The sequence below is a fragment of the Stylophora pistillata genome, chromosome 8 (genome assembly GCF_964205215.1).
Source record: "Stylophora pistillata chromosome 8, jaStyPist1.2, whole genome shotgun sequence".
Classification (NCBI taxonomy): domain Eukaryota; kingdom Metazoa; phylum Cnidaria; class Anthozoa; order Scleractinia; family Pocilloporidae; genus Stylophora; species Stylophora pistillata.
This window is the reverse complement of record NC_142526.1, coordinates 11,107,908-11,129,687: the sequence shown is the minus strand read 5'-3', so window position 1 is coordinate 11,129,687 and position 21,780 is coordinate 11,107,908. Positions and strand designations below refer to the sequence as shown.

At 39.0% G+C, this 21,780-nt stretch overlaps 3 protein-coding genes across 3 annotated transcripts; 2 read left to right on the top strand and 1 right to left on the bottom strand.

Moving 5' to 3' along the window:
* The first annotated feature begins 1,466 nt into the window (after nt 1-1,466).
* Nucleotides 1,467-5,916, top strand: LOC148724966 (caspase-2-like). Its single transcript, XM_088731680.1, has 2 exons — nt 1,467-2,075; nt 5,317-5,916. Exons 1-2 carry the CDS (start codon nt 1,787-1,789, stop codon nt 5,469-5,471), a joined length of 444 nt encoding a protein of 147 aa, XP_088587806.1. The 5' UTR covers nt 1,467-1,786; the 3' UTR covers nt 5,472-5,916.
* Nucleotides 5,917-6,874: 958 nt separating this feature from the next.
* On the bottom strand, nt 6,875-10,414 carry LOC111336059 (bone morphogenetic protein 1). Its single transcript, XM_022942086.2, has one exon. The coding sequence runs from the start codon at nt 9,927-9,929 to the stop codon at nt 8,193-8,195; it is 1,737 nt and encodes a 578-aa protein (XP_022797821.2). The 5' UTR covers nt 9,930-10,414; the 3' UTR covers nt 6,875-8,192.
* Nucleotides 10,415-11,006: 592 nt separating this feature from the next.
* LOC111336060 (uncharacterized) lies at nt 11,007-21,714 on the top strand. Its single transcript, XM_022942088.2, has 10 exons — nt 11,007-11,162; nt 12,556-12,983; nt 16,415-16,536; nt 17,131-17,217; nt 18,094-18,174; nt 18,935-19,026; nt 19,402-19,630; nt 19,727-19,849; nt 20,546-20,729; nt 21,099-21,714. The coding sequence occupies exons 1-10, from the start codon at nt 11,043-11,045 to the stop codon at nt 21,277-21,279; spliced, it is 1,647 nt and encodes a 548-aa protein (XP_022797823.2). The 5' UTR covers nt 11,007-11,042; the 3' UTR covers nt 21,280-21,714.
* Nucleotides 21,715-21,780: the final 66 nt, after the last annotated feature.

Genomic DNA, 21,780 nt, shown 5'->3' with positions numbered 1-21,780 from the left:
TTTCCCGCGTCCCGTTACACTTAACAGCCCTTCAAAATAAGTTTAAATCAAGTTAAATCGGTAAAAATAATGACACCAGGAGCAAACAACACACGTATGGAATAAGGTAAGCCATTTTTATTTAATATTTTCACTTTTTAACTATCTCCATGCCGGGACTGATCTTGTAGAAAATCCCATACAAATCCTTATAAATCGATATGCAAATTGTGTTCCTTGTATGGTTCTTAAAGAGAGCTTGGGCCGCCAGTGGATGTAGCCGACGTTTATTACGTTGTTATGGCGGGTATGTTTTTTGCAGCGGCTTAGGGAATTAGACTAAATACTGTGTTTAAAATCTGCTGATTTTTCCGACATTACCGATCGACCTACTTCGATCGACCTACGCTTTGTCCTGAGACTGAGCTGTCGAGCCGGCGGTGGAAGATGAAATTATTCATGCAAGATTCGCGCTCCAAAATAGAGCTTTTGGTGAGTGACAATTGAAGAAATTTAAGAAGACATAAGACATGAAAGGGGTCCATGTACCCAAGGTCCAGGTTTTGTACTCTCCCGCTTCAAGGAATGTGGTACACCGCGACTTAAAACCAGGGAATGTCTATTTATGGAGCCATATATGGTTTTGTTCTGCGCTCAACGTTGGAAGTCTACGCGTGAATTATTGAAGTAAGTCAGTTATTGAAGTAACCGAGAGAGCGACTTTCACTCAAATTTGTCAGTCCGCAGACCACTGGCTCAACGCGAAACAAATCTTCAAATTGATCTTTGTCGACTTCCGGTCGCGCGTAACGCTTGTTACTGACGAAGTTGAAATGGTAAATTGGCCACCGTGACGATTACAAAAGCTGACGTTTCGAGCGTTAGCCCTTCGTCGGCGCGAATAGAGGAATTGTTGGTTTTGTGTGCTTTTAAAGGCAAAAAATGGAGCCACGTTATTGGTGGGAGCATGGCAACGAGAAAAACACGAATAAATTAGTGGAATGAAAAGCGTTCGTTGATCCCTGTGGGATTTAGACTGCCGGTTTGAAAGATGAGCTTTTGTTCAAGAGTTTTACGGCTTTCCGTGCTATCTAAGTGTAAGGAAAGACCGCAGATTGCCATATGTTGCCTAGAATGATTAGGTAAATTAAAATATCTAGCGACTGGTTTCGATGTGTCCTTGTCATTCTTTTCCACGTCTCGAAGGTGTTCTCGGAATCGGTCACCTAGTCTTCTGCCTGTTTCGCCGATGTATATCTTTTTGCAATAAGTGCAAGTTATGCAATAGATTACATTCCACTAATTTTTCACTTATTTATGCACTTTATTTATGCACTTTTATTTATTTATTTATTTTTATTTATTTATGAACTTTATTTATACACTTATTTATGCTTTTGATTCCACTAATTTATTCGTGTTTTTCTCGTTGCCATGCTCCCACCAATAACGTAGCTCCATTTTCTGCCTTTAAAAGCACACAAACCCTCAATTCCTCTATTCGCTCCGACGAAGGGCTAACGCTCCAAACGTCAGCTTTTGTAATCGTTACGGCGGCCAATTTACCATTTCAACTTTGTTGATATATCCAAATTATTTCGTTACTCCCACCAACGCAGCCCCTAACAGTTTCTTTCGAAACTATCAGCCTTTATTCATTTGTTACTGACGAAGTCTCCCTCGCCGAAAAGTTGCTTGATAACCACGGTTCTCTTCGAAATTTCGAAAAGAGATTTTTCGAGGTCTGCGGCTTGCGTTTTCGAGGTCTGCGTTTTTGAAGTCTGCGTTTTCGAGACACCCGTAAAAAATGGATAAAAAGCAAAAAGATTTGTTGAGTAAGAATAGAGAGGCACTGGTGCAACACTTGAAAGCTGCCCAGTTATCCAATTATCTATATCAAGAGAGAGGTATATCGAAAAATGATTTGGAAACCATCAGGGCAAAACCCACACGAAGAGCTCAAGCGAGAAAGCTCTTGGACATTCTTCCTCGCCGTGGACCCCGAGCTTTTGATGTGTTTTGCCGGGCTCTTGACGAAACTGACGGACAAGGCCACCTTTTGGATATATTGAAGACAAATGAATCATCTGCCTCTGGTAAATTATGAACTTTTGTTGTGACATCTTGTAACGCGACCTACAGTAGTACATTTCACTTTCTCTTTCCAGTAGAGGGAAGAGCTCTGTCTTTAATTTGAGATGAGGCTTATACCGTAAAAGTCCATGTCCATGTATAAGCCGCATCCGTAGATAAGCCGCACCTCCGATTTGGAAGAGCAGAATCTGAAAAAAAATATAAACAATACGGTTTGAAGTTTCAGTAGAGTTGTATTGCTACAAACAATCAAGGTTTCGAAACACCGACATAGAAAGTTGTGGCTATATATCTTTCATATTTATTAGAACATAGCTAGCAGAGTCGCGCAATTAAATTCATTATACGTGAGCGTGCTCAAAATCCCGATAGTGCACGCTGATAGCGTCAGCAGATCCGACTTCGCCAGAACTTTTTTTTTCGCGCGAGCCGCCATTGTTAGCGCGGGGAAAAATAATATATTTCGCGACAATAATGGATACAAACAGAAACTCGGCCTACTGGTCCGAAAACGAAGACAGTGTTTCGACCTTTTCCCTTGGGCTAGAGCTCTTAAATGAGGCAGAAAGAGAGAAAAACAAAGGAAAAGGAGACTCGGAAACAGCGCCGTCACGATTCGCTTCAACTGATATTGTTGTCCGTTTTTCGCGTCGGATTTGATGCACAATTCCACCGGCTATGTTCTAAAACAATTGGTTCATGCTTTCAGCTGTGCACTATCGAGTTATGGAGCACGTGGGAAGTTTGGAGTGCACTCAAGAAGCTAGAGTTTCCCTCGGCTATCGCCTCGGGCAACTCTTACGCTTCTTTCGTGCTCTCCAAACTTCCCGCGTGCTCCATAACTCGATAGGGCACGCTAAAGCATGAACCAATTGTTAATTAAGTCTAAAGAAAGCGAAATTTCATTTGTCGTACTTTCTTTTTCATTGGAACTTACACCATCTTTAACTTAAAATGCTCTTTCGATCCGATTTTTCGAGGTTATCACTTCGAAACACGCCATAAAGTTGAAACTCCTTCAGCATTGAAAAAAAACAAACAAACGAACAAACAAGTGCTTAGTAGTCTTAGTAGCCAAGCTTTTTAAACATTTTAAAAAGTTGGGAGGAGTCTGGGCCAGAGCATGGCCATTGTCTGAGCATAAACAGAAAGCACGCGCACTGAGGCAATCATTTCAGTTCCTATATTTCATTAATTAATATTACAATACTTCCGGTAATTTAACCCGCAATAGGCGAAAAACTTCATGCAGAACAGGAGCCTGATAGTGCAGTCGACAAATTTGCCATGAAGGTAGTAAAAAACAACGAAACAGTCCGCCATTTACCTCGCGAGTATTCGCGAATTTTGTGGTACTTTACCGAACTTTACCGCACGTGGCGGAAAGATATGTGTGGAAGTGACTGGCCGCAGAAGTCACTGCAAACAGCTCTGCGGAGGAATGGAGATTCCTTGTATGTTGGTGTTTAGTTGTTCGAGTAAAGCGAAAATTAATCGCTTGAAAGAACTCTTGGAGAGCAAGATTCGCCGATAAACACTCGAAGACATAACGACTCCTTTAGGAGCCACCACTCAATGAAAAAGTCAATGAACTACAGCAACACGCTTTCAGTTTCTTGTATGTTTGTTTCTTGGCATCTTGAGAAGTTTTATGAACATTAATTAGGTTTATGAGAACTTCAAACACAAATGTATCCATGGATAAGCCGCACCCTTGTGAAAAAAAGTGCGGCTTATACACGGACGATTACGGTAACTCGATTACGAATCATTTTTTTTTAAATATTGAACTATCTGGCCCTGATTTCCACCCACGAGAATTGAAATTCTTATTCATCAATGTTCTGGAACTTATTTTGATCCTAAGCATTTTAGACAGCTCCAATTGTTCAGTTTCCATGAAAACTTTTAACCCTTTAAGTCCTTTAACTCCCAGAAATGATGAACATGTTACTTCTCCCCATAATATTCATACATTTATATCCAGGAAACAAGTAATGAGAATACCTGAACACATCAGGTAGAAGTTGTTCATTTGATTTAAATCCAAATCCTCTTAACTAATTTCTAAGGAAATGTGAATCAGCTACTATACAGGGGAGAATTAACAATCAAGATCTTAGGATTTAAAGAGTTAATAAATATAGATTCCCAGTTGTCATGCATCTGTTTAGTAATAGACTATAAATTACTTATAATAATAATTAATAATAATAATAATAACGGTTTATTCACAGTATATCCACATAAAAAGGTGTGGCTCTTCATCTGTGAAGGCCTACGATACTAAAATTTAATATTAAAACTAATTTATAATGACTAACTAAATTGTAACAGAAACTATACATGAAAGTAAATATGCAGAAAATATTGGTTGGTGGTGGTGGTTGTTTCTATATCTTTACAAGGAAGACAAAGCACGCGCCTTCAAGAACGCCTTGCAGAGCCTGCAGTATTCTTTAAAATCTGTGCAATTCCTTATATTTGCTGGCAATTCGTTAAAAATCATGGCTGCTGAATGCTGAAAGGTGCCCTGTACAAATGGAACATAAAGCCTTGGAGCAACACTGGAACGGAGATGCCTAACGGGTTTAACGACTTGCAAATTTAAATGGGAGGGCCAGTTATCAGAATACAGTGCTTTAAAAATAGTCTTTAGTAGTGAGTAGTCCCTTTACTTTAAAACATGGTCAGAACGAAGAAGTTGCACACAGGGTCCAGCCAAGTGCAACTGATGTTCTTACCCAAGTTTGATGTCTTCTTTCATCTTTTACTGTACGTCAGACACTTAATAACATGAGATCTATTTGTTTTATATTATGTTGAAAGGCAAAATGTTGATAATGGTAATGTCATCTCTGCATCTGTCCTCTAATAGATCATGATTAAGAACCAATCAAAATGTATAATTCAGCTTATTGTATAAATGAATGCAGGGGTGTTAATGATCAAAACCAGAAGTGAACTCTTTGATGTCCCATGTGAAGGTAGGTGGTTACCGACCCTTGTACGCCATGTGTCTTCCCCAACCCTCCCCTCCTACCAGAATCTTATGAAAAGAGTATGTATTGAAAAGTGACTCTTCTCTGCATGTGTGCAATTGAAATAGCTCAGGTCATCAAGATTTAGTGGGAGAATTTTGGCTGGTGGTTAGATTATCTTTTGATCTAGATGTCTAATTAATACAGTTGGTTGCATGGCTTTTTTAGAGAAATTCATATTTCTTTTATTATGATTTTAAAGGAGCAGTGTTAAGTTCAACCCAGGATGAAAATAGGGGCAGCCTGCCACTGGAACAGAGTGACGGCACCAGACCAATTGATCCAGAAGAAGTGGCTATCAAGTCCAATGCCTCTACTTCATCCCATGTTAAGAAGAATGCTGAGCGTGGTTTTTGATGATGATGATGACTTGGATCATCAATGGGGCCTTCTCTATTGCAGGCCTGAGGCTCTAGAACAAGCTCCTTCAAATTAGGCTTTTGGACAATATTAATTGGTTTCAAAAAGTGCTTAATTAAGACTCATCTATTATGGTTTAATATTTAACATACAGCCTTCAAGAAACTTTGTAATTAGAATGTGTAATTTAAAATGAGTGTGCAAATTAGACTTGATACCATTGATACCAGTGTAGATAATTATTAAAAACTAGCCATTAAGACCATGCAGTGCTTAGGGCATTTTTAAGCATATTGAATTGGTATTTTCACTTTTTCCAGTCTTGACAAATCTTATACAACAAAAGATGATAGGATGTCTTATTTTATTTGTTTAAGAACTATTAGTGGTCTGTTATTTTTAGATGAAGCCATGTAAATAAAGGAAAAAGGTTTTTTTTTTTTTTTCGCTTTATAAGTTTCTCTCAAAATTCCAAACAGAAAAAGTGACCTCACAATTGTTAACATACTCTCTTCTTTAGACCCCAATGAGAGTGTACTATCTTAAATATTTTATAAATGCGGATGCATCATTATTTGGCCTCATCACCTGTTAGAAGCTCAAGCACACTGTCCTCAACACAACCTTAAGAGTGACCAGCATCTAATTTCTCCAGACATTATCACCCCTGAATTAAAACATCTAAGGTTACAGGAATAAAAGAAATGATCACCAACTAAAGCTCTTGATCATCAAAAGAATTCTCTTCAGCTGTTGCATAGGAAATGGAGGGAGGACAGTACGGAGAATATGCATACTGATGTTAGTTACTGAGACTTTTGGAATTAATTTTAATTTAATTTTTTAATTTATTAGATTCACCAACAGACAGGGACACTACAACAGCTTGCGCCAAGTACTGCGGGCCCAGTAAACCCACCCATCCCACCCCAGGGGAGGGCATCCACCACACAGTAATCTCATGCGTGGGAAATTAACATCTCCTACCCCTAACCCTGCAGGAGACAGGGCCTACAGTTTATTTGTCCTTATCCAAGAAGACTAGAATATCTATCCATTTCTTGATATTATAGAAAGGTAGCAATTTCACCTCAGTTATTTTAAGACCCAGAGTGTTGGTCTGGACAGGGCTTGAACCCTCGACCTCCTGCACAACAGTCCTGTGCTCTACCAATTGAGCTAACCAGGAGGCGGTTAAGATATTTTAAGATACTCATGATCAGTAAACAAATTCTCCTTGTCAGTGTGACAAGAAATGTAGAGAGAACAGTATGGGGAATATACAAACCGATATTGGGGTATAAAGGGTAAAGTGCCTAGTCTGTGAGACACTCAATTTGCCATAGATTCATCTAAGTGCGTACCCATCCCTGTGATCAAAGTGAGCAATAATCACACTGTTTATGAACAACTGAAGTTTTATTGTAAATAGCTAGAGTATCACTGGCAATGAATGCTTGTAGAGTTAATTGCATTCTGTTGTAGACACTAGTCAATAGCCCTTTGGCTAACCGTGTATACACTATTTCGATGTAAATTTTGAAATATATATAGATTTGGCGAACTAGTAATTTTCCTATTTTTGTAATACATTTTTTTCAAATTACCTAAGCTTTCATTAAAATCTTGGTGAAATCTAGTCAAGATTACTTGGCTTAAACAAGTTTACAAACACTATGTTCACAATAACACTGACAGCCCTGAGAGAGGATTGCCCAGCATGTGTTTTAATTAATATATTGGGGAGATCGAAAGCTGTCTGGCCACTTTAATTTTACAGCAGCAAAACTGTGAAAAACTGGTAACTTGCGTAAAAATGCATCCTCTGAAGAACTTGAGTTTTGTTCATCCATTTAACTTTGCTTGTTTTGGAATTTCTGACTGATATAAATTAAAAGGAAACTGATTTGCCGATGTCAGCTAAAGTTATTCTGTAATTTTGGGAAAATTACTGAAAGTTGGAAGGCCTAGCTATGCAGTATTAATTAGGGTATTATCAATGGATCCAAATTCTCCCGGCCATCACCAATGGAATTGTAGGCATTAAGACAGTAAGGAAATTAGTAATGAGCTCTTGGAAGTGAAAGAATTAAACAAACAACAGACAGAAAGCCTGCTGCTATGTTCTGTAAACTAAACATATTGAGTCACTTATTTAAACAAAGTTTAGCCATTGTTTAGCAGAACCAAGTTCTAAACTATCTTGAATTTAGCTAAATCTTTGACATGAATGTTTATTTTTGTGAACAGCATCAAGAGAACTGAAAGTTAGTAGTGGAAGGACATTTATTTAATGAAAACAACCTAATGGAGAGTATGTAAGGCCCATTAATTGCTTAGGTAAAACTGTGGTTTCGGTTTGACCTCATCTAAATAAGTAGCCATTCTGTTTAAAGTTCATTTTGTCTGAATGCAGGAAAATATAATCCAAGATAATGACAGCTGCCAATCAAAAGAAAGTGAGAAATCAAAGAAAGGATGAATGCTAAGAGAAAATACAAGAGCGTGAAAATAGGGGTGGCCCAGTAACAATTGGTTTAACTTTTACTTCCAATTGACTATAGAGCGGCAATATTTTTTCTAAATCAGTCACAGTGGGTAGTCAAGCAAAACCATAATAATTGCAGGCTACATCCAATGACTGACTGATCTCTGCCAAACTACCAGCTGTTGAAGTGGAAAAACTAATAATTATTATAATTATAACCTAGGAGAACTTTAAACACTTTGAGCATTTAAGTGTAGAGAAGTATAACCTCTCTTTCTGTGACTGTCATATGGAGAGCCATGACAACCTGTTGATGAACCCTCGTAAACTATCATAGACAAAGTTTGGCCTACATTCCTGGGCAATGCTGTGCTGCCAGTATTTGGGTCAGAATGAACCCAAAGAGAGTCAGCATCTTGTATCCCATTTGGAGGGTTCAATCGTTCTCTGAGAGCTTCCTCGTAAGTGGGCGGCAGCTCTGCATTTTCAGCAACAGCCTCGCTGTAACTAGGAGGCTCCACAGAAGTACATGGGAGCATCTCGATATGATTTGGCGATAGAGTAGCAACACGAGGTCTGTCCACTTCAGATCGAGCTGCCATTATTTTTTTCCATGCTCTCCAAAGCCATACTCCCACAATAAGCATTCCTCCCACAATGCTGACTGGCCAGAATCGGTACCAAGAGAGAAAATCAGGGTCTTTTGTTTCAGGGCAAACTTCTTCATCTGAACCATCTTCACAATCTTCTTGACCATTGCATTCTTTATCACTCTCAATGCATTGCCGATTTGTGCAGGTAAACTTTGACAATCCGCAAACACTTCCAGAAGATGATTCATAATGCAGAGAAAACCATCCAATGTTCGTTTGCTTGTAATCAGATATAGCCTTGATCATTAGCTCATTTGTCCTAGAAATGATCTTGTTAGGAATGACATCTCCGCAATACTCACCAATTTTATAAGAGGATTCATCTGAGCCATCATAAATTTCTAAATGTCCATACTCACAGACTCCATCCATTTTAGATCCAAACTTCAAGGTGTCAAAGTATAAATGTGCATGCATGTTAGGATCCACCCGAATTTTCCACGCACATTCTTGGCCGGGTGGAAAGTGATAGGGGTAATTTTGCGAGTAAATTAACCCCGATGTATCTTTAAAGGTTCCACCGCATGTTCCCTCTCCAGCGAAAATGGTGTGATAATTAGCTACGAATCCTGATTCGCTGCTACCTGACCTTTTGAATCTAAACCACAGAATTCGTCCCTTTGTAGAATAAATAATAGGCGGTTTGTTAATGCCGCAGTAACGACCACGTCTCGATTCTCCTTGAGAATTTGAAAGTACAAAGTATCCAATTTCCTTCACCTCAAGAAAATCATATAAACAAACAGGCATTCGACCATTAACTCTAAAGCTCTCGAACTTTACCTTTATCCTCCCTTTCGGCACCTTGATGCTGTAGATGCAATCTTTGTTTTCATAAGGAAACGGATATCCAGGCGAGCGAAAACTGCCCGAAGGATCAGTGTAATGGCTGCCACACACTGCTTCGTATGACAGACGAAAACGATTACCTCTGTAGGTACGAAAATCAGACGCAAATTGAATCCATATAACATTTCTCGTGGAGTAAATAAATTTTGGTTCCCTTTTAGCACAGAATCGTCCAATGAGAGTGGAATTGTCGAGAGACCCGTCGCGAATTTCTAAAAAATCGTGCGTACAAGAACAACATGTTGTTTTCATGACAAAGTCCGTCAATGTAATTTTCACACGAAACCTCTCTGGCACTGTAATTGTCCAAGTACAGCGAAGGCTTTCGCCCACATTTCCTCCGCTTATCGGAAAACGAAGGTCTCCGGATTTACCTTCAAGGAGGTCACCGCAAGAAGAACAACAAATTCGAATCCATACAGAGAGCAGTACTTGCACTACGATCCAGCTAAACTTGGCCGCCATCCGTGAAACGTTCGCATTTGACCCACAGTTGGCGAAAATTTGAGGTCAGCAATAAAATATATTAAGTATATCGATTGTCGAGTTCCCGCTGTCGAAACAAGTTGTCTTCAAGAGGCGAAATTTAAAATTCTCTTAAGTGACTCATCAGTAAGACTGTCACAACACTTGACATATATTAACTAAGGCTCTTGACTGAAGAGGCATGAATAACACCGATCAAGGGTGTACGATGCGAGATGCCGCACGCTCCTCACAATTCAAGCGTAGCTGACACAGAATACCTTTCTGAGAGATTCTTTACACGATTGAGAATTCAGCGAATGAGCATTTCTGTTTGTCAATTAGCGAGGCGCAAGTTCCGCTAATGGCTCTGACATACAAGACACCTTTTACTTCTGTCGTCTTTGAAGAGAAATACACTCCACTGTGCCGCCCGCCAACCAATGAAATGACACCTCCTTATTTGCAATCAGCATATTCTATTTCCACGGACGCGTCTAATTTCGAAATCCATATTGAATTTTTTAAAACATACTAGCTCAAAATACGACAGTTTTATTGAGGCAGCTGGGATTCTGGAAACAGTTTCGGTATTCAAATAATAGAAGACGATAAATCAATATAAGTTCATTGAAAATTGATGAAATTATACTCGGCAGGAAATAAAGAAAAATCGCTTTAGAATGTTTATACAATTCTGCACGGTCCATCAACCATTTTAATTATTTCATGACGCGGTCTAATATAAATAATTTCGTTTCAACACATGTTTTGACTTCTAAATCTTAATAAATATGGACTATATGGAAATGTACCTTTTTAGTTTATCGAAACGGATCTCATCTGATAGAGTTGAGCTTTATATACAAAGCGCCATTTTTTTAATAATGTTATCTGATTGGGAGACAAATAAATTTGGGTTAAAATTTTAATCGCTGTGGGAAAACAAAGATAAAGAAACGACCTGCTGTTTGCTGTGTTTTTGGCATTCCCGTTAGATCATCAAAATGTGAGGGAGGGGGAGGGTAGAAATGAGAAAAGACCAAGCCATACCCCAGCCAGGAAGATGTTGAAACACTAATTCCCAGTCTCATCTCTATTTTACCGTGTATTATGGCCGACTTCGATAAGCAGAAAATCGCAACTGAGTTACGAAAATTCAGGAAAAAGCTACGGCAAATTGAAAAATTAGAGGAACAAGAGCGAGAATTAACGGAAGAAGAATACCGTAAGGTAATAGAAAAAGTTAAAATTTCGTTAAGAAACGATGCTATTGTAAACAATAGCCACGTTTATTACGCGTCTTGCTAAAGCTCCACTTCTTTGCTTATAGCTTGAGAGTAAAAAACGGAATAAGCAGAGATATGGGTCAACTTGCTTTTTAGATGTCAGCAATCAATTTAATTCTAATTTAAGGTTACTGAGGTCGTGTTTCATATTAGTAAAAAATAAATAATTCGGCTTAACTGTAATTTACCCGTGGTCGAGTGTGACTTTATTTTTCGTCTTCGATGAGTTCCGCGTTAAGAATAGGTCACCTGGCCGGAAACGACAGATAAGCATGAGAGTTAATTTTGGCACAGATGCCGGTTATTTTTATCTATCTGTTGACTTATTCTAAATGGTGGGTCTGGTCGAAAGTAAGTAACAATGTTTTTTACCTTTTAAACCACTGATTTTAATTTTCCACATTTCTATTTAATGCTGAATTTGCTAAACACGATTCAAAGTCTATTTCGACACCAATTTCAGGTTGATTTAGCCAGGGTTGCCCAAAAAAATCCTTTTGTTTGAACCAGCTATGAGAAACCATTACAAACGTTTTCTGTTGAGTCACTGCCAGCTTGTCAATGTTCTGTAATTGCCGGTGACTGATTTTTCACATATTTCTTTGGAAAAGGATTCGCTTGCTGGTCTGTCCAGTTGAAACTGAAAGAGCCTTAAGGCTAAAGTGTAGTACTTTGGAATTAAAGATGTGGGTTTTAGCCATACAGTAGCAGTTATTTTGTTGTGTTCCACAGCTGAAGGCATGTAACTTTGATCCAAAGTACATTCACCCAGAAAATGAATGGGTACTGGTCAGTGCATTTTCAAAGATCTGCTCTGAAAACCAATTATCCCAACCCCTGACAAGTTACAATTTAAACAACAGAATTTCTGTCTGTGGGCATATGTTTTAGGCCCACCTCAGAGTCATTTTGGCCAGAACCACTAGGAGAGGGTTAAAATGACTCTGAGAAGGGCCCAAAAGGTATTCATGCCCAAGAAAATAATCTACATCACTATTATTATCACTTTGGAGAGCATTGAGAAGAGAAAAACTGAAAGAAATGGTAACAAAACAGTCTGAACAACCATGCAAGCATGTGTTTTTAACTTAGCCCACCAAGATCTCCATTGTAGCTTCATAGTGCACCTCAATACCTAACAAAGTGCTAGATGATTAATACTCTTTTTACATAACACTATGGAATCCTGAATTAATGAGGCTCTCCCAGTGTAGGTCACTTGCCTTGCAATGATCTATCATGTTGTTGTTATACCATAGATGTGCAGTTTTTTATTTTTAAATAAACAGATTAAGTAATCAATCATTTTGAGTTTTTTTTTTTTTGGATATTTTTAGCTTTGCACAAAAGATGAAGTACGCTCCAAAGTGCAGCAGTTGGTAACAAGGGAAGTTGAACTGAATGCTGAAATACAAAAAATGGAAAATCAACCAAAAGAAGATGAACCAAACTTGTTCATTCAACAAGAAATCAAAGATGATGAAGTAACTACCACAACTTTTTTAGCATCTGATGTTGAAGGACCACCACAAGAGGTTGTCAGCCAAAATGTACAGAATGAAAATAAACCTGATGAAAGGGAGAGTACTAATCAGGGTGCTGTTCAGGACAAGGTGCCTGATACTCCACTGGCTAAAACAAAAACAAACAAACTGCCATCATCACCCATAAACAGTGATATGAAGTTTTATGTGAGATCTTTAGAAGGTCACAATGATGCAATATGTTGTGTTCATTGCGAGGGCTCAGTTCTTGTGTCTGGAAGGTATGTTCCATCAAATGTTGTTTTACAATTGATTATATTAAGTATTGCACATGGTTTTTCCATGTCATTGTCATTTTCTCTATGGTATTCATAATAATTTGGATATATCCATGTTGTTGTCATTGTCTCTATGGTATTCATAATAATTTGGATATATCAACAAAGTTGAAATGGCAAATTGGCTACCATAACGATTACAAAAGCTGACATCTTGAGCGTTAGCCCTTTGTCGGAGCGAATGCTATGGTATTCAGCTCCTTTATTAACCCTTAAACTCCCCGAAATGATTAAAAATTTAACCTCTCCTTGCAATTCCAATAAATTGTCTCCTAAACAGATTATGAGAACAGACAAGCTTACCAGCTATAGGTTGTTATTTTAAAATTACCGAATTCTCCTGTTAAATTTATGAGGAAAACTATGGACTGAAGTAGGTTGAAAGAAATGTTGATACATGCATCATGGATTGTCTTTTCTGATCTCCCATTATCATGTATGTCACAATACTCCAGAGAAGTACAAGTTACTGCAGTAAGGGTTATGCCCCTCACTTTTTGGCGGAAAAATTGCTTCAAGATTTCCCCAAAATGGGAAAAAGCTAATGCATTTCCTTTCTGCCTTTGGGTAGTGATAAGGAAAATTGTTTTATCAATGAAAGCTTTTTAGGTAGCAATAGTGTCCTCTTTTCCATGAGGATAATAATGATTCAGCAATGTTATTTTAAGGAGAAATAACATGCTGGTCATTCTAAGGGTTTAAAGTGCATCACAATTTGTGTAATCTGTGTAACCCCTTACTTCAAAATTCATTTTTGGGGGCTTGTACTTTAATAGTGTTCTGATATTGCCCCCCCCTCCCCCGACATTACGCACTGTGAGTACATTGTTCAGACAGCTCACAAACGTCTGTTCACACTGCATTGTCTGAAGAAGTCAGGTGTTTTAGAAAGGGAGTTAGTTATGGTGTATTCCAGCCTGATTCATTCAGTGATGGAGTATGCCTCCCCAGTCTGGGCAAACCTGCCTGATTATCTTAGCAATTTGAAGACCTCTATATGACAGTAAGAATCTCTGTCAACCCTATATGAGCATCTCTCTCAAAGAAAAACCATAGATGGCCAATCGAAAAACTTGCTTGAATTTCTTACGAATTAATTTTCTTTTGTGATATTCAGTTGGACAGTAAAATTTGTTATGTTCAGTTGACTTCAAGCAAACGGGGAAAAAAAGGTTAAATAACCAAAAGTTTATCATTTTACAATCTCTTGTAGACAACCCAGCTCTCAAAAAATATTTAATGGATAAACGAAGAAGCTAATCAGATTTCAAATCGCGATTTTGCCTTAGCTGGTAGCGCCAAAGAAATCTACGGGAAAATCCTTTTTTTTTTTATGGCGTTTAGTGCAGCAAGTAGATATCAGTACTCGTGATGTGATTGGTGCTGGTTTGTCACGTGATCACAGCGCCTAGATTGAGTTGGCAGCAGCTATTTTGACCAGCCAAATAAGTTGAAGCACAGGCTGTTTCGCAAAAAGGTTGTTTCTTTCTTTAATCATGTCTTACAAATTAACTGGAATATTTACTTGGTCCTTATAGCCCCTAGCCAGATATTCCATCTAAACGATAGACTTGCCGGCGGCCTTGTTAATTCGGCCAGAATAAAAACAATTTTGCCTACAATTTTCATTCGCCAAGTTGTCAGAGTTCGTCTAAAAAGGATAGTGTTTGAAGTTTTTCTTTGTAGCGAATTTCTTCACGTTTTGAATTGTTTATTCTGCTAATAATCTCATGAACACCAAGTTATATCTACCGTGACAGTTATGCACGTACCTGCCACAAGACCAGTTCACTGCTGCGATATGCGGCTTTGAATTTCTTAATATTTAATGATAGTTTAGTTTCATCTAATTTGCAAGGAACTTTGGCTTGCCTTGAGGCTGTTATTTACCGATTGACAGGCGCACACACCATGGCCAAACTCGGCGAAAGCAGCAGAGAAGCGTCATGCTAAGATTGAACGGTGATAGGACGTGAAATATTTTATCGGCATTCCAAGCTACTAACTTACTGCCATGTTGTTTAATATCAGGAAGGATAAGAACGGGTATTGTTACTTATCTAATGGCTCTGTTACTTGTTATCAACTTATCGTGTAATGTTGCTATTCCTAGTCGACCTCAGTTACCGATATCAATTCAGAAAATCTTATTTTCCAGCTTATATTTAATTGGAATGTCCTTTATCCAATACTGTTTCCTCCACATCTGCAAATCGTTGAAACGCGGCATATGCTGTTGTTTTCTCGTGGAAGAAAAGCAGTCTCTGAGTTCAGTGGTCGTGAACCTATGAAGTGTGTCCTTTTTTTTTAGGTAGTGAAATTACAGAAGAGTAACTCTAGCTAGACCTTTGTGTCTTTCAGTGTCTTTCTATTTGTCTCCCAAATGGTGCATGAATCTTCCTCCGTCATCACACATAAAAAATTTAAGACAATTCCACATAAGATACTAAGAATGGGTATGTCGTTTCGGGTTCTTGTTGTTTCTAAAAACGAGTTAGTAATGGCGCTAACATGAAATACAAACGTCCAGCTAACTTATTGACTTTATCGTTTTTCTTTATTTTATTGTCCACGGGAAGTTCACCGGGCCTCTTTTGTTTGTTCACAAAATCACGAACCGCATCAATTAAGCGCTGATTTCAGAAGAAGCACTAAAAATATTTTAAAGCAATGAACACGAGAACTTAGCGTTGCCGCTACATATTTATAAATCTGCCAATCGAGGCTTGAGAAAAAAAAAAGATACTGTACAACGGGAACCCCTGAGTTTTTCGTAAGAATTTTTTTTTCCGTTATCGTTCATAGTTTAATTTTGTTTATTTATCTATTTTTCGTTAATTTATTTGTTTGTGTTCGTTAACACTAAAGTGTTAGTTTTGAATTTCTCAGTAACGTCTTGCTTCTTATCACAATAGTATCGTGAGGCTAAATTGCGAACGTTTTTTTTTTCAGCTTTAACCATTTACACCCTAACATCAGTATGCATATTCTCCATACTGTTCTCTATACATTTCTTAAGGTGCAGACAAGGAGAATTTGTTTAACAATCAAGGGCTTCACTATTCGGTGATCATTTCCTTTATTCTCATGACTTTGATGTGTGATTCAGGGGTGATATTGTAAGGAGAAATTGGATGCTGATCACTCCTGGATTCTCAGTTGTGTTATCCGTAGAGCTATAATCTGGTTCGCTTCTCGTGGGTGGTTTAATTATTAAGAGACATTTATTTAAAAAAAAAGAACAAAAAAAAAAAAAAAAAAAAAAAGGCCAAAAACCTTGAAGAAGTTCACGTTTGCTTCGAAGTCAACTCGATTTTTAAAACGTAATAAGTCTGGTTTTTTCTTACTTTACAACGTCGCTGGTTTCTTTGCAGTCGCGACACCATGCTGAAGTTGTGGGATGCTGACACTGGGAAAGAGATGAGGAGCCTTGGTGGTCATACTGGCTCTGTAACTTCTGTTTTCCTTCTGCCCAAAAGGGATATGGCATCATGCGGTGAGTGAGTGCTTTTGATATTTCTTTGTCAATGTTTCTGTCTGGGTATTCATCTATTTTTCTCTGTTAGACCTTACTCTCTGGAGGATCCCCCCCTTGCATCTCTACTCAACTCTCTGTGTTGCAGTCTCTCTAAAACTGACGTTTCGAGCGTTAGCCCGTCGTTATCCGCTCTGACGAAGGGTTTATGTTCGATACATCAGCTTTGGAAACTCTTTACGGTGGCCAATTTACCAACTCAGTTGATAAAAAAGAAAAAAAAAATCATCTTGTAAAATCCTTCACCGAAGCAGCACCATAGTAACTATTTCTTAAGAAAATTCCCCCCTTTATTCATCCGTTGCAATGTCTGTCAGTCTACCTGTCTCCGTCGGTCAGACATTCTTTGTGACTTCATCTGTTTACCCTTTTTTTGCCCTTCTGCTTACCTGTGTTTCTCCGTCTCTCTTAAACCTCCCGTTCTGTTCGGCCTTATTTTCCAAATCTGTTATCAATTTGATCTGTAGGGCTATCTTATTTCGTCTTTCTGGAGCCATTTCTGGCCGTCCCCATCAACCTCATTAGTGTTTACACTTATTTGCTATATCTCCCCAGATGTGTCTTCCGGTTTTCGACCTGATCAGTACTCGGTTATCACGGGCTCAAAAGATTGCTCCATGAAAATCTGGTCTCTCTCTAACGGTAAGTTAAGCAGTTGTATGCAAGGAAGTAGCTTTACAGCGTGGTCACGCGGTTCTGTGGCGTGTGTATCGAAGAGCGGCTCGTGTACTTTTCTTCGCTTGACTTACCAACTCCCCCCTCCCTCCCCCAAAACCCGCCTTCAGTACGTCCTCTCTTTTTCATAAATCAGTAAGAGATTGAAAGTCGATCTTATCGCCGTTTCTGTGTTATATTTTTGTCAATATGTGTGTTTGCAGAACTTCTTTATTTCTGCTGTTTACTTATCAAGTCTATCAACGTGAGTTTGTACGTGATATTTTCGTTGTCACGTTGTGGAGTCACGCATCTGTGGCCTCCGTCACGTTATTAAATCATAACGTTACTTTTACGAGTCTTAACCTAGCCAGCGATCAGAAGTTCATTTCTCTCGTTTCTGTTCTTGTACTCGGAAAACGGTTGCAGTCACGGAAGATGGAATCGAACGCTTGCTCGGTTTAGTTTCTACGTCTTAAGTATTATGTTTGCTGATGCCGCAAACGTCATACTTAACCTCCCCTTTGTTTTAATGGTCCTTTGGGAGTTACGTATTTGCATAACAGGAATTGTGAACTCGCCTATACAAGCTCAAATTTCAAATACATCCATATTACCAAAAACGCGAAAATTACTGCTTGTCTGTCAGAAAGCGACTGAAATCTTAACGGGGATTTGAGAACAGTGTTAACTTCATTCACTTTAAAAATGGGATTTGTGCGTAAGTGATGTGAATGCATTTTCATTTTCGTTTTCATTTAATAATAGATACATGTAGCTCGAAGGTTTTTCCCTTGCATAATTCTGATTGCGTAGTAACTTTTTCTTCGTTGTAAAGTGAATTTTTTTCTCCTCGTTCCTTAGGTCAGATACAACGATCCATGTACGCCTTTTCACCTGTTGAATGCCTCGACTGTCGCCGTAATCTAACTGCGGCTGGACTAGGTTGGTCAAAGTTCTTGTACTAACATGTGATAATGTTGTGTTGATCACGTTTCTATAAACAAGCGAACTTTGCTCCCTCAGTCAGCGAAAGCGTAGACTTGTATGGGAACGTCATAATGAACAAAAATATATCTGGAACGTCACTATAAAAAAAATATATATACTGAGTTTTGATGAATTAGCTGTATTTTTTGTCTGCGAAACCAGCAAAGTTACTGATTGCATCAGCCTTGACTGTGGCCTTCAAGATATCAGACGCTACAGAATATGGTGTAAAAATTTAAACGTTAATTGAATTCTTGGTTTCAACTGAAACAATATGTAGAATTAAAAATGTGAAATAAGAGAATTAGAACGGCAATTAGGTATAGCCTGTTTCTTAACAAGCTTTTTCTCTATTTATACATTTTGATTTTTGCCCAGATATTAGTTACCATAGTTCAATCTGTTGAACTGTTATTCTCAGTCTGACGAAATTACCCCACAGTCTGAGTGGTACTCATCGTTTCAAATGGTATGCCCAACGCAAGTAGGTAAAATGAAAAAAAGAATATCTATACTCAGATGTAACTGCTAGGTCAATTTTAATCGTGATTCACCGATTGACAAATATATTCGTCTGTCAGAGATACCACGAAACTCTGTTGTTTTCAAATAAAACGAAAATCCCTCAACTGATCATGGGAAAAACCTCACTGTCGAATCGTAGTGCATGATCTTAAAAAGAGAGGAAAGCAAACATTATTGTGTATCTTTACAGATGGTGGTAAGGTTGAGCTGTGGGACCTTGAGACCGGAAATTGCGTGAGATCTGTGCGTGGTCATGATGAAGATGCGGTCACGGCCATTAAGGTAACTATGGTGACATGGTACTCCTAGGCGGACGGGCGGAAATCACGCCCGCGTGAAAAATTGTTTTTCAATTTCTTTTTTTTTTGTTCGGCTGATATTCTCTTGGTTTGTCAAAAGGCTTTGGAACTGCTATTGATTACTTTCTGAGAAAAATAAAGCAAGCGAAGTTTATTCATGAAATAATCCTTTTCGCTTTGATATAAACAACTTTGTCGATTTTATGCCCAGTCAAAGGTTATGCAGAGAAAAGTAATTTTGCCATTTCGAAAGAGTACAAGCCTTTTTTTGTTTTAAAAATTATAGACAACATGATTCTTTTATGAACAGCAGGACTTTTGATTGAAGAATTCGATTTTTTTAATTCCAATCCTTTAGTTCCAGGACGACCGAGTGATCAGTGGCTCGGCCAGAGGAGTGGTGAAGGTTTGGGACGTGAGGGACAATTCTCTCAAGCCTGTAATGAGCTCGGACCAGGCTCCTGTGGACCAAACTACCGCGGGTGTGACTGTCAAACCAAGGAGGGTACGTTGCTTGGCAACAACGGAGGAAACAGTATACTGGGGAGATGATGGAGTTAACATGAAGGCGATGGACTTAAAATCGGGTACAGCCATCACATTCTTTTACCTGAATTATGTTTGGTCATGGTTGAATGTCTCATTCCCGATGGTTTTCTCATGTTTTTTGTCTGATCGCATAGGTAAACTCCGAAAGATTCGTAATCACACGACAGAATTCGGGTCGACAGGTGCCATGGAAACGACAGGTTCGTGTCTTGTTAGCGCTGGTTACGACCTGGACCATGGCAATGGATACTTGAATGGTAAGGCTTGTTTTTTACCTTGCTCAGTGTGGTTGCCTCACATTATGGCTTCAGATGTTCTATGAATTATTGCTCTACAGCTTGAAAGGAGCTATTCACGCAGTTGCTTCTTTGCATACCCTGTAAAACTCCCTTAGCGTCACAACACATAAGCGCACTCACATTTGCCGATTAGATACCCCTTAGTGCAGACGTAATTTTGGCGAGTGAGTGCTCAGCACATGCTTTTCTTGGTTAAAATTATAGCGGTCATCTCTGCCAGCGGAGGGCTGGGGAGAGAAGGAAATTTGTTCCAAGGGGGCAAGCGACGGTGAGAAGGAAGGAAGGGGGCACGGAAGGCGCCCAGTCCCCTTTCTCGATGGTCCACCTCGCTCTGATAAGACGCTTCCGAAGCTGGTGACCAATTAGAATAAAGAAAAATATCTCAAGAAATTACTGAGGACTCAAGGTGAACAGCGGTGACGAGCGTGGAGGGCGGGAAAACGCGCGTGGCCTTTTTCATGATTGGTTCTTGTTTTGAATCTGATTGGAAAGGTGGTCGATTTAGTCCTTATGACCAACTAAAGAACGAAGTCAAACCAACTTAAGCTATTCACTTAAAAATTGCTCCAAACAGATCAACCCAAGCAGGATTGTTGGTCAATCAATTACTTCATCTTTAACTCAGTTTATTTTTCCACTTTTTCGATGGTTTAGTTCGCCGTTTACCATCAGAGGAATATGTAGCAACCGTAGACGACAAAAACACAGGAAGCATCACGTGCCTATCATGCACGCAGACAACACGTGATCAGGTGACCCTTCACAGGATGTGTACGGGAGGACTGGAGCTGAAACTCTGGGATCAGTTACCGATTTCAAAGGTCAAGAAACGATCAAGGTAATTGGAGGTTTCTTCTTGCGACATTTCTTTCGCTCTTTCTGAGCTTTGGTCGACAAACGAGGTTTCAAAAGCCGTAAAATGTTTGACTCCAGATTTGGCATAGATTCAAGTAGCTTGAAAAAGTCATGATGTGTAACTAAAGTCTGGTCAAGTTTTAGTTTCATGTGAAGACCACTCAGCATCGATGCTGTAAAAAACCAAACTCGTATGAATTAAGGACTTAACTTGTGTGAATATCTTTTCCAATTTACGTTCGCTCGCCAAACGATCGTCTTGTCAAAGACAGCAACGTTTGCACCCTAGCGGAGGTAGCTATCTGTAGATTTGAGGAAAAGTTAACCATCCTCTCTTTCGCCTCCTTTGCAGACCGGAAACAGGGGACGGCTACGTCACAGCTAAGCACATCCGTCGCTTCAGTCTCCCGGATATAAGTGACACGGAGAGTAGCGAGGATGAGGATGACATATCACAAGGTGACGAGTCAGATGACGATGATGATGTCAGCACGACCGGAAGTACGTCACGATCTTGGTGCACAATATCCTAAAGGACTAAGCTGGAGTACCAGTCATCAAATGTCCATATGTACTCTGCACTTGCAAACGAGTCCAGCCAACTAAGGAGTCCTTCACTCAAAGGAAATGGATATGTCAGTTGGATGAATCAAGATAATCTTGTAATCGTCGAGGGGCGGTTTTGATCCAAAAATGTCTCTCAAGGCTCTACATTGCGTGGCATTAGGATATGCAGTGATAATGGGAAAATTGTAAAGAATGATAGAACATGGAAGAACGGTTTTCAATATGCAAAATGGCTCGGTTTTTACACATATTTCTATTCCTGTTTACCATGGTTTTTTAACACAAACAATAGAAGTTACAGTCGTACCATTGTTGTGGAAGCTATTCATCATGGGATGGCCCTAATATTTTTATTCGCTGTCTTTTTGGACAGACAAATGTTATAAACACCAAGTTTATTTCATTGAGTGTGTCTGTCTTGTTAAACTATTTTAACTTGAATTATAAACTAATTAGGAACTGTAAAC

Excerpts from the sequence above, each read along its gene's own strand:
- LOC148724966 (XM_088731680.1), top strand. The coding sequence starts at position 1,787 with ATGGATAAAAAGCAAAAAGATTTGTTGAGTAAGAATAGAGAGGCACTG. Across the intron at positions 2,076-5,316 it reads AAATGAATCATCTGCCTCTG|GAGCAGTGTTAAGTTCAACC; the intron begins GTAAATTATGAA and ends ATGATTTTAAAG.
- LOC111336059 (XM_022942086.2), bottom strand. The coding sequence starts at position 9,929 with ATGGCGGCCAAGTTTAGCTGGATCGTAGTGCAAGTACTGCTCTCTGTA.
- LOC111336060 (XM_022942088.2), top strand. The coding sequence starts at position 11,043 with ATGGCCGACTTCGATAAGCAGAAAATCGCAACTGAGTTACGAAAATTC. Across the intron at positions 12,984-16,414 it reads TCAGTTCTTGTGTCTGGAAG|TCGCGACACCATGCTGAAGT; the intron begins GTATGTTCCATC and ends GTTTCTTTGCAG. Across the intron at positions 18,175-18,934 it reads TCTAACTGCGGCTGGACTAG|ATGGTGGTAAGGTTGAGCTG; the intron begins GTTGGTCAAAGT and ends GTATCTTTACAG.